The sequence below is a fragment of the Mobula hypostoma genome, chromosome 1 (assembly GCF_963921235.1).
Source record: "Mobula hypostoma chromosome 1, sMobHyp1.1, whole genome shotgun sequence".
Lineage (NCBI taxonomy): Eukaryota > Metazoa > Chordata > Chondrichthyes > Myliobatiformes > Myliobatidae > Mobula > Mobula hypostoma.
In genome coordinates, this window is record NC_086097.1 from 188,232,560 (window position 1) to 188,244,704 (window position 12,145).

Below are 12,145 nucleotides of genomic sequence, written 5' to 3' on the forward strand. Positions count from 1 at the left end.
ACTATCCACAACACCCCCAACCTTTGTGTCATCAGCAAATTTACTAACCCATCCCTCCGCTTCCTCATCCAGGTCATTTAAAAATATCATGATGAGAAGGGGTCCCAGAAGAGATCCCTAAGGCACACCACTGGTCACCAGCCTCCATGCAGAATAGTGGTTCTACAACCACTGTTTGCCTTCTGTGGGCAAGCCAATTCTGGATCCACAAAGCAAGGTCTCCTTGGATCCCATGCCTCCTTACTTTCCCAATAACCCTTGCATGGGGTACCTTATGAAATGCCTTGCTGAAATCCATATTCAACTACACCTACTGCTCTACCTTCATCAATGTGTTTGGTCACATCCTCAAAAAATTCAATCAGGCTTGTAAGGCACAACCTGCCTTTGACAAAGCCATGCTGACTATTCCAAATCATATTATGCATCTCCAAATCTTCATAAATCCTGCCTCTCAGGATCTTTTCCATTAACTTACCAACCACTGAAGTAACACTCACTGGTCTATAATTTCCTGGGCTATCTCTACTCCCTTTCTTGAGCAAGGGAACAACATCTGCAACCCTCCAATCCTTCGGAACCTCTCCTGTCCTCATTAATGATGCAAAAATCATTGCCAAAGGCTCAGCAATCTCCTCCCTTGCCTCCCAGAATAGCCTGGGGTACATTTCATCTGGTCCCGGCAACTTATCCAACTTGAAGCTTTCCAAAAGCTCCAGCACATCCTCTTTGTTAATATCTATATGCTGAAGCTTTTCAATCCACTGTAAATCATCTCTACAATCACCAAGATCTTTCTCCATAGTAAATACTAAAGCGAAGTATTCATTAAGTACCTCTGTTATCTCCTCCTTTAATCTTGCGCAATTGAATATTGGGACATTTATATAAAAATGTAATAATTCCAGCCCAGGAACATAATTAAGAATCAAAAATCATGAGATAGAAATTTCAATGAAAGTTTCCCTCAAGAATAAAGAGGAAAGATTAATTTATTAGGAGCAAAATATTTGCAAAACAAATACTGCAGTTTAAGTTATTGGTAAGTCAATATTAATGCATTCTGATATTTTCATGTATGGTGCTTTAATATTCTTTACTGAAGTATTGATTTATTTTCCAAAATAAAATATGCCCTTGGCAACAAGACTTTTTATTTGCGTCATTAGAAGGAACAAAGCACTTTTGGAGTAGATGGAACTTAAAGTTTTGAGTTTGGAATGAAGTTCATAAATTGAACGCATTTCCATTTCTTTCTCTCCAGAAGCTGCAAGAAATGCTGAGTACTTCTAGAATTTTTATTTTGGAACCATACTATGATGCTGTGCTACATGAGGCAATTTTTTATTTTGTCAGCAGCAATACAAACTCTTTTCTTAGCCGGTGGATAGTTTTTAAGTAGCCTATTAAGAACATCTTGCACGTGATAATCCTCCATACAATGCTCTGATACTCCTGATGTGTAATGCTCTTCACAATAAGAACACTGAACATTTATTCATAATTAACTAATTTCTTGCACATGTTCATCATGGATTAATTTAATGATTGAATTTCTTTAAAATGTCAACTGTGTCCTACTGAAGATCCACCAGTAGCTAATTATTTTAAATTATGCTGACAAAGATTGTGAAATTAGATTTTTATAGGGCTTTGAATACTAACTGCAAATGTTGAAGTTAACTTGAGTTCAAAAAATCTCTTGATTGGAAAGGTAAAGAGAGCTACTATTTTTAAAATTGATCTATGGATTTCCTTTACCGCTTAGCACCAGTCAAAAAGCCACCTCCACCAGAGGAAGTCAGTGATAAAAAGGATGAGGAGAAACCAGAGAAAGAAGATGATGAAGCCAAACTTGATGAGGAACTTGGCTGTGACATCCTTGGTTGTAAATTCAAGAAGCATCCAATCAAAAAGTTTGTACAGCGGCTAAAAATACCTGAAAGTATTGACACATATTCAGGTAACATGTTAATCCAAGACATTTTTAAACTGTAGATTGAGTGACGTATCGAATTTTTCAATCAGTTCCCTATTTTATCTGATTCATGAAAAAACTGAACTTCCACACATTTGTATTTCAAACTTATTGCAAACATTTGATTGTTGTAGTCTGGTAAGGGCTTTGATCATTTGTTTTCTGGTGTAGAACCTCAATTTTTATGGCCAATAATTTAACGGGGAAGATAGAAAAAAAAACGTGTCTCAGGTGTGTTAATAATAAGCATTCATTAATTTTTCATAATGTAGATCACATTATAAAACTATTTGGGTTTGAAATTTTCAGGTATTCTGTGAATAATGCAATATTCTAGCACTGCAAATGTGGAGGCGAGACACCACTTTATCAACAGGAAATAGTTGAGACGTGGAATAATTTAATTGTCCAAGAAGATCAAAAATCACAAATGTCTAACGGGGAAGTAATGGTTAAGGTTACGGTTACCACAGGAAAAATGAACTTTGTGAAATTTGTATTTTTTTTAGGCGTTTGGAAAATGAGATGGGAAGTTAGTTGTATTGTGATCATGGCCAATATGTCTTTTGCTTTCCATCATTTCTTTGCTATTATCCCAAAAGATTTTTGAAATAATAACAAAAAGCTGATTTAAATTTAATGTAGGTCATCTTTCTTCACCAAAGAGGAGAGTTTTTCTGTCTTTTTGTGTGAGAAAAGAGCTCTAAAATTTCATCTCAGCTATGCGTTTTTGTTAAGACTCAGTGGCAGAATCCACACAGAATATCACTGTAGATTTTATCCCCAGTACACAGGCACCTCGTGGTGCTCAGGATGTGTCCCCAGCAACAGAAACATATGTTGCATCCTTGATAAAAAGAGATGAACAGGGGGGTGATGTGAGAAACTGTAGTAACCAGACTGCCTTTTAACACATGGAGAAAGTTCTGCAAGATCAAGTCTCCCAACAAACAAACTGTTGAAGGAAATCATTAGGTTGAGCAGCATCAGTGGACAGAAAGCAATTGTCAACCTTTTGGATCAAAATCCCTCATCAGGACTAAGAGTGGAGAGGGGAGGGAGTGATGAGGCATGGCCAGTGGGTGATTGGTATACCAAGGAGCCATAAAAGATGATGAACAGCTGGAAGGGTGGGGTTGAGTTGAGGTCAGAGACAGAGCCAAGAAGATGATCGGTGGATAGATAGAGGCAGACAAATAGAAAAAGCAGATGGAGCTAAGAATGAGGAGGGGAGGGCAAAGTTGGAGACCATTGCTGGAATTTGATAAGCAGGAACACAGTTAGCAGTGATGAAATTTGTTAAGGAAGGAAGGTGATAATGGAAGCCATTATGGAGAGGTGAAGGCAAAGATCTGGGAGGGGTGTGCACTTGGCAAAATATGTGGGTAGTAGCTGGATGGAACCAGAAGAGAGATGAGGATAAAATGCGTGATGGGCAGGAAGGGATATGTATGGGAAAGGGAACAAAAGTGGGAGGACTGGAAGAGGATTATAAGGTGTTGGGGGGGGTTGCTAAAAGGGAATAACAGAGGTGGATGTTTCCTGAAATTAGAGAATTCAGTGTACAACCAATTGGGTTATAGACTACCCTAGCAGAATGTGAGATAATATTCTCTCATTTGCATTGGGTTTTACTCTGGCAGACAGACCAAACGATTTGGGAAAGGGAAGGGAAATTGAAATGGAATGCAACTGAGAACTTGGAATGGTCATTACAGAGAGAGAACAGGTGTACTGCAAACCTGTTCGCTAGTCTATGCTTGGACTCACCTTTGGAGAGGAGGGGACGTCAGGAGCAGCAAGTGCAGCAGTTGAGGTTGGAGAAAGAGCTGCTTAGTCTCTGGAAGGTGGTGAGGGATGTGGCATAAGAACAAGTGTAGCTGCAGGGGAATGTTCTGCAGGTCAGACAGGGCTGCATGGGCTGAGGTGAATGGAGCAGGAAGTTATGGTGGGTTCTGGTAAGCAGTGCACAATGAGGGGTGGGTACCTTTTTAAGAGCATAGCAGGTGTGATATCTATTAGTGTTCAGGTTCCAGGAGTATGGGTACTATAAAAGATCAGTGTGCTCTGGAGAAGTAAGCTGTCAATGTATCTTAGAAAGTGAGCTAAGGATTTGCTTGAGTGTCCAATTTTTTCTACCCAAAAACTGCTGTGTTCAGAAATACAGGTAGCTAAATAGCTCATTAACTGCTAGACAAATTTTAAACTAAATATCAGCTGTTTCCATTGGGTGAGCTTACTGAATGACCAATGCAGCAATATAGAAAGTGCAAATCAGACAGATTGATGTATTTATGCTACTCACAAGCTAGAACACAGTAGATTCCGGTTAATTGGGCCATTAGTTAATCAAGGCAGCTGTTTATTTGAGACAACTCAAAGACAAAAACTAATCGAGCAAATAAATGGGATTCCCTTTGATTATTTTGGACACGATGCCAGTTAATCAGATAGGAGACTGTTGCCAAACAGTTTTAACTAGTGACAATCACGTGCCTTTCTGCGGCCATTAGACACTATACTGTGCTTTGAGGGAACATTTGTGTTCAAAAAGTAGTGCTTTTTCTCACTGATAGCTGGAGTGAAATAAGCAGTCACACAATTTAGAACCGTTTCGTTCACTGCGGTTTCAAGCATTCAGGCTTGGAGATGCCAGAAGCAGCCAGGAGTGAAAATAAAATAATTTCACAACTTCACCAAGTTAGGAACTACAAAGAATTTGAAGGTATCAACAATCATCTTGAATATTACAATGAAAATGAAGATTTGGAGGATGCCACTGTTGAAAACATTGTAAGAAGGCAGTCATTATCCACAATTAGTGTCTGCACTGATTTTGTTCATTTACAGTCAAAAGAACACAAAAGCATACAGTAATTCAATTTCTCTGATAGCTATTAGGAACAGATACACAGTTTTTTAGTACTGTAGCATTCTTATTTGTTCAGCATTTCATTTAAATACATAATTTGTTACTTAGTTAAAATTAGTTTGTCTTTTTTACATCTTTTTAACTATTTCCTTGAAACATTAGTTAATTGGGGCAGTGGCTTAATTTTGCCAAAAATATACTGGTGCAGATGTGTTCCAATTAACCAGCATCCACTTTATTTATCTTCCCAGCTGAATATGGCTGTGTATTAACATATGCTCTGTGCCATAGGCACCTCTTACAGGCTGCATTGGAAATAGCAGTGAAAATCAAAGTGTCAATACACTGGGCTAAACTTTAACATTACAATGTACAGTGTCACAGGGACAGATGCTGTGTCATCTATATCAACAGTCTGGATTAATGGGCTGAAAAATGGCAGATGGGATTTAAAGCAGACAAGTGTGAGATGTTGCACTTTGAGAGGACAAAGCAGGGTAGGGCTTACACGGTGAGTGGCAGGACACTGAGGAGTGTGGTAGAACAGAGGAATCTGGGAGGGTGATCAGCCAGATGTCGTGGTGCACATCGGTACCAATGACATAGCAAGGAAGAGTGAGGAGGTCCTGGAGAGTGAGTATAGGGAGCTTGATAGGAAGTTGAAAAGCAGGACCTCGAGGGTGGTAATCTCAGGATTGCTACCTGTGCTACGTGCCAGTGAGGGTAGGAATAGGATGCTCTGAAGGATGAACAAGTGGCTGAGGAACTGGTGTAGGGGGCAGGGTTTCAGATTTCAGGATAATTGGGACCTCTTCCGGGGCAGGTGGGACCTGTACAAGAGAGATGGGTTACACTTGAACTACAGGGGGACCAATATCCTTTCAGGGAGGTTTGTTAGTGCTATTGGGGAGGCTTTAAACTAGATTTGCAGGGGGATGGGAACCAGAGTGCCAGAGCTGACAGTATGGCTGGGGTGAAAATAAATGTTGTTAAAAGTTCAAGCAAATCCGCTAATAGAAAGGTTGTGAGTGGTGGTAAAAATCTTCTGAGGTGTATATATTTCAATGCGAGGAGTATTGCGGGGAAGGCAGATGAGTTGAGGGCGTGGATTGACACGTGGAATTATGACGTTATAGCAATTAGTGAAACTTGGTTACAGGAGGGGCAGAACTGGCAGCTTAATATTCCAGGGTTCCGATGTTTCAGATGTGATCGAGGCAGAGGAATGAAAGGTGGGGGAGTAGCATTGCTTGTTAGGGGAAATATTACAGCAGTGCTCAGGCAGGACAGATTAGAGGGCTTGTCTACTGAGTCCTTATGGGTGGAGCTGAGAAACAGGAAAGGTATGGCCACATTAGTGGGATTGTATTACAGACCACCCAATAGTCAACGAGAATTGGAAGAGCAAATCTGCAGGGAGATAGCAGGCAACTGCAGGAAACATAAAGTTGTGGTGGTAGGGGATTTTAATTTTCAATATATTGATTGGGATTCCCATACTGTTAGGGGTCTAGATGGTTTAGAGTTTGTAAAATGTGTTCAGGAAAGTTTTCTAAATCAATATATAGAGGGACCAACTAGAGGGGATGCAATATTGGATCTCCTATTAGGAAACGAGTTAGGACAAGTGACAGAAGTCTGTGTAGGGGAGCACTTTGGTTCCAATGATCATAACACCATTAGTTTCAACTTGATCATGGACAAGGATAGATCTGGTCCTAGGGTTGAGGTTCTTATCTGGAAGAAGGCCAAATTTGAAGAAATGAGAAAGGATGTAAGAAGCGTGGATTGGGACAGGTTGTTCTCTGGCAAGGATGTGATCGGTAGGTGGGAAGCCTACAAAGGAGAAATTTTGAGAGTGCAGAATTTCTATGTTCCTGTCAGGATTAAAGGCAAAGTGAATAGGAATAAGGAACCTTGGTTCTCAAGGGATATTGCAACTCTGATAAAGAAGAAGAGGGAGTTGTATGACATGTATAGGAAGCAGGGAGTAAATAAGGTGCTTTAGGAGTATAAGAAGTGCAAGAAAATACTTAAGAAAGAAATCAGGAGGGCTAAAAGAAGACATGAGGTTGCCTTGGCAGTCAAAGTGAAGGATAATCCAAAGAGCTTTTACAGGTATATTAAGAGCAAAAGGATTGTAAGGGATAAAATTGGTCCTCTTGAAGATCAGAGTGGTCGGCTATGTGCAGAACCAAAGGAAATGGGGGAGATCTTAAATAGGTTTTTTGCGTCTGTATTTACTAAGGAAACTGGCATGAAGTCTATGGAATTAGGGGAAACAAGTAGTGAGATCATGGAAACTGTACAGATCGAAAAGGAGGAGGTCCTTGCTGTCTTGAGGAAAATTAAAGTGGATAAATCCCCGGGACCTGACAGAGTGTTCCCTCGAACCTTGAAGGAGACTAGTGTTGAAATTGCAGGGGCCCTGGCAGAAATATTTAAAATGTCGCTGTCTACAGGTGAGGTGCCGGAGGATTGGAGAGTGGCTCATGTTATTCCGTTGTATAAAAAAGGATCGAAAAGTAATCTGGGCAATTATAGGCCGGTAAGTTTAAAGTCAGTAGTAGGTAAGTTATTGGAGGGAGTACTAAGAGACAGAATCTACAAGCATTTGGATAGACAGGGACTTATTAGGGAGAGTCAACATGGCTTTGTGCGTGGTAGATCATGTTTGACCAATCTATTGGAGTTTTTCGAGGAGGTTACCAGGAAAGTGGATGAAGGGAAGGCAGTGGATATTGTCTACATGGACTTCAGTAAGGCCTTTGACAAGGTCCCGCATGGGAGGTTAGTTAGGAAAATTCAGTCGCTAGGTATACATGGAGAGGTGGTAAATTGGATCAGACATTGGCTCAATGGAAGAAGCCAAAGAGTGGTAGTAGAGAATTGCTTCCCCGAGTGGAGGCCTGTGACTAGTGGTGTGCCACAGGGATCATTGCTGGGTCCATTGTTATTTGTCATCTATATCAATGATCTGGATGATAATGTGGTAAATTGGATCAGCAAATTTGCTGATGATACAAAGATTGGAGGTGTAGTAGACAGTGAGGAAGGTTTTCAGAGCCTGCAGAGGGACTTGGACCAGCTGGAAAAATGGGCTGAAAAATGGCAGATGCAGTTTAATGCAGACAAGTGTGAGGTATTGAACGTTGGAAGGTCAAACCAAGGTAGAACATACAGGGTTAATGGTAAGGCACTGAGGAGTGCAGTGGAACAGAGGGATCTGGGAATACAGATACAAAATTCCCTAAAAGTGGCGTCACAGGTAGATAGAGTCGTAAAGAGAGCTTTTGGTACATTGGCCTTTATTAATCAAGGTATTGAGTATAAGAGCTGGATTGTTATGATGAGGTTGTATAAGGCATTGGTGAGGCCGAATCTGGAGTATTGTGTTCAGTTTTACAGGAAGGATATAAATAAGGTTGAAAGAGTGCAGAGAAGGTTTACAAGGATGTTGCCGGGACTTGAGAAACTCAGTTACAGAGAAAGGTTGAATAGGTTAGGACTTTATTCCCTGGAGCGTAGAAGAATGAGGGGAGATTTGATAGAGGTATATAAAATTATGATGGGTATAGATAGAGTGAATGCAAGCAGGCTTTTTCCACTGAGGCAAGGGGAGAAAAAAACCAGAGGACATGGGTTAAGAGTGAGGGGGGAAAAGTTTAAAGGGAACATTAGCTGGGGCTTCTTCACACAGAGAGTGGTGGGAGTATGGAATGAGCTGCCAGACGAGGTGATAAATGCGGGTTCTTTTTTAACATTTAAGAATAAATTGGACAGATACATGGATTGGAGGTGTATGGAGGGATATGGTCCGTGTGCAGGTCAGTGGGACTGGGCAGAAAATGGTTTGACACAGCCAAGAAGGGCCAAAAGGCCTGTTTCTGTGCTATAGTTTCTATGGTTCTATGGTTCTAATACAGGTACATAATTCCTTGAAGGTGGCTTAAGTGTAGATAGGGTTATAAGGAAAGGTTTAGGCATATTGGCCTTCATGAATCAGGAGTTCAGTACAGGAGTTGGGATGGTATGTTGGTGAGGCCTAATTTGGAGTATTGTGTGCAGTTTTTGTCACTTACTTAATGGAAAGATGTAAATAAGGTTGAAAGAGGGCAACAGAGGGCGGTTGGGCTGAGTGGGGTGGCTGCGAGCGGCTGTGCTGTCTGGGCTGTGGCTGAATTGGGAGTGACAGCGGAGAGACTGAGGCGCTGAAACTGTTGGGGTGTTGTGGGGGACATTCTGTGGGAATATTGACCAACGGCCTGTATAGGTCAGGAACAATATTCGTACACGATTCCTTGCAAACTCTGATAGGATGGCAGGGAGGGAGACTAATGGTGACAGCAACAGCTCAGAGTTTGAGTGGGAAGAGGTGGGGAGAGGGACTGAGAACAGGAAGGTGAAAGGTCGGAAGAGAAAGAAAGGAGGTGGGTCTAGTGTAGGTGGATTGGAAAGTGAGGGAAGAGAAGTTGAGGAGAAGGGTCCGAGGGCAAAAATGTAGTGGTAAGATTTGAGGGGGAAGGGGGAGTAAAGAAAATCAATCCACTTAAGCTAACAAAAATCATCAGAGGACAAGTAGGGGAAGTGAGCCATGCGAGAATTTTAGGAAATGGAAACCTGCTGATAGTATGTAAAACTGAAGAGCAGATGGAGAAGGCAATGAAGGTGACGAATGTTGGGAAAGTCAAAGTGTCCAGTGTTGTAAGAGTTGGAGCACAAAGGGTCAATGGTTGCAAGGGGGTGATCTCCGGGGTTCCCCTCAGTGTTAATATGAAGGAGCTAGTAGAGAACTTGAGGGTAAGGAATGGTTCAGTGAAGAGTGTGAAAAGAATGACAAATGGAGCAGAGAAAAGGGAGACTGAAACCGTTCTGGTAGAATTTGAGGATAAGGTGCCTCCAAAGGAGTTATATTTTGGATTTCTACGATACTGTGTAAGAGAATATATACCAAAACCTATGAGGTGTTTCAATTGCCAGGAGTTTGGGTATGTGGCCAAACTGTGCAAAGGAAAGAGAAGATGTGCAAGATGTGGTGGGGAGCATGAGTATGGAAAATGTGGAGAGGGAGTGAGACCAAAATGCTGTAATTGTGGAGGTAACCATAGTGTAGCGTACTGGGGGTGTGAAGTGTTGAAAAAAGAGGTGGAGGTGCAGCAGAGAAGGGTGAAGGAAGAAGTCTCAAGTGGCAGCTAAAGAAAGGCAAGATAAGAAGAATGCATGGATAGAGAAGAAGAAATTGGTAACCTTTATAGCAGGAGAGGTAAACGCAACTTATGAGATCAAATCTAAACCTGAAAGGATTCAGATTATTGTGAAAGCTACAGAGCACCATTTGGATATGATAGGATTAAAATGGGAAGAAGTAAACGATGAACTCAGGGTACAGTCAAGTCAAGAGACAGTATGTGTGGGTTGATATTACTAATAATTTTACTTCTTCAATGGAATGCAAGAAGCCTGATTGCTAATGGACAAGATTTCAAGCAGTTTATAGCTAGTAGGAGAGAAAAGCCAGATGTTGTGTGTATCCAGGAGAACTGGTTAAAACCTAATTTGGATTTTGTTTTATATGGTTGTGTGGCAGTAAGGTGAGACAGGAGAGAGGTGGGGAGGAGGAGGATGTGCAACTTATGTAAAGCAAGGTATTCCTTATAGAATACTAGGTATAGGAAGTGAACAAGAGTATGTGGTAGTAAAAATATGGGCTGAAAGGAAAGAGTTGGTGATTGTGAATTATTATAATCCATGCAAAAGACTAGAGTTAAACAAGCTTGAGGAGATAGAAGGGCAGAATAGTAGTAATGTTGTTTGGTGTGGTGATTTTAATGGACATAATGTATTATGGGGGAGTGACAGAATAGACATCAATTGTCAGGTAATAGAGGAGTTGCTAGATGTATTTAGTGTGCCTAAATGATGGCAGTAGTACTAGAATTGATGTTAATACAGGTAAAGAATCTGTGCTTGATCTTACATTAGTACCAAACTCTATTGCATCAGTGTGTGATTGGTTAGTGTACCAAGAATGAACTGTAGGGAGTGATCATTACCCAATCTGGTGCAAGATAAATATTTCTGCCTCATTGGTTACAGGGAATACAGGTGGGAAATGGATCCTTGAAAAAGCCAGTTGGGAGAAATTTCTGGAAAAAAATGAAAGATATCTAAGTCAGGTCAGTGATGGAATGGACATAGAAACACTTGACAGCATATTAAAACAAGGTATAATATCAGCTACATTAGAATCCATTCCTAAAAGTAAAGGAAGAATAAAGAAGAGGATAATACCATGGTGGGGTGACAATTGTAAGGAAGCAGTGAGAAATATAAATAAGGCATTTAAACTGGTTAAAATAACTCATAACTTCCAACATATGATTCAGTACAAACAAGCAGTAGTAAGGAGGACAATAGGACATGCTAAAAGGACGCACTGGAGAAAGTATTGTGATTCAATCGGAAACAACTCAAGTAGGAGAGGTGTGAGGGATGAAAAAAAGGATGGGAGGGGAGGTATCCAGTTCTGGTTGATGGAAATGTGACTGCAGTAACAAATAAGGAAAAGGCAGAGTTGTTTGCAAACATTTTTGTTATGGTACATAGTTCCGATAGTTTGTCTGAGAAGGGAAGACGAGGTAGAGAGCGAACAAAAGCTGAAAATATGGAGGCTTTATATAGGAAAACTAACCTTGACGGTGTGCAAGATGTCCCTTTCAGCATGGGAGAATTAAGAAAGGCACTAGATAAAACAGGAAAGACTGCGCCAGGTAAAGATGAAATATGTTATATTATGATCAAACACTTGAGTGAAGGAAGTCTGGAGAAACTACTGCTTCTGTATAACAAAGTCTGGGATGAAGGGAGAATACCAGGGAGCAGGAAAGAGGCAATAATTATTCCAATAAGGAAACCTGGAAAAGATGCCAGCAGGACAGAAAACTACAGGCCAATTGCCTTGATGTCACATGTATGTAAACTTACGGAATGTATGATAAATAAGAGGTTAGTGTACTTCTTGTAAAGTAGAGGTATGGTGGCTACGTATCGAAGCAGGTTCAGGAAAGGAAGGAATACTATGGATCCAGTGTTGTGTCTAGAGAATGAAATAAGAAAAGCTCAAGTAAATAAAGAGACAGTGGTTGCAGTTTTTTTGATGTTAAGAAAGCTTATGATATGTTCTGGAAAGAGGGGCTCCTAATCAAGCTACACTTAATGGGAATCGGGGGTGGGGGGGCGATGTTCAGTTGGGTTAAGGACATTTTAAACGGGAGAACTATTCAGGTGAAGATAGG

At 40.8% G+C, this 12,145-nt stretch overlaps 1 protein-coding gene across 1 annotated transcript in view; it reads left to right on the plus strand.

Annotated features, from left to right (window-relative positions):
* Positions 1 to 12,145, plus strand: part of LOC134348340 (cyclic nucleotide-gated cation channel beta-3-like) — a 163,520-nt gene that overhangs the window by 58,053 nt on the left and 93,322 nt on the right. The window contains exon 6 of the mRNA XM_063051588.1: positions 1,769 to 1,963. Within this exon, the coding sequence (XP_062907658.1) occupies positions 1,769 to 1,963 (195 nt within the window). The remainder of the gene's footprint in view (positions 1 to 1,768; positions 1,964 to 12,145) is intronic.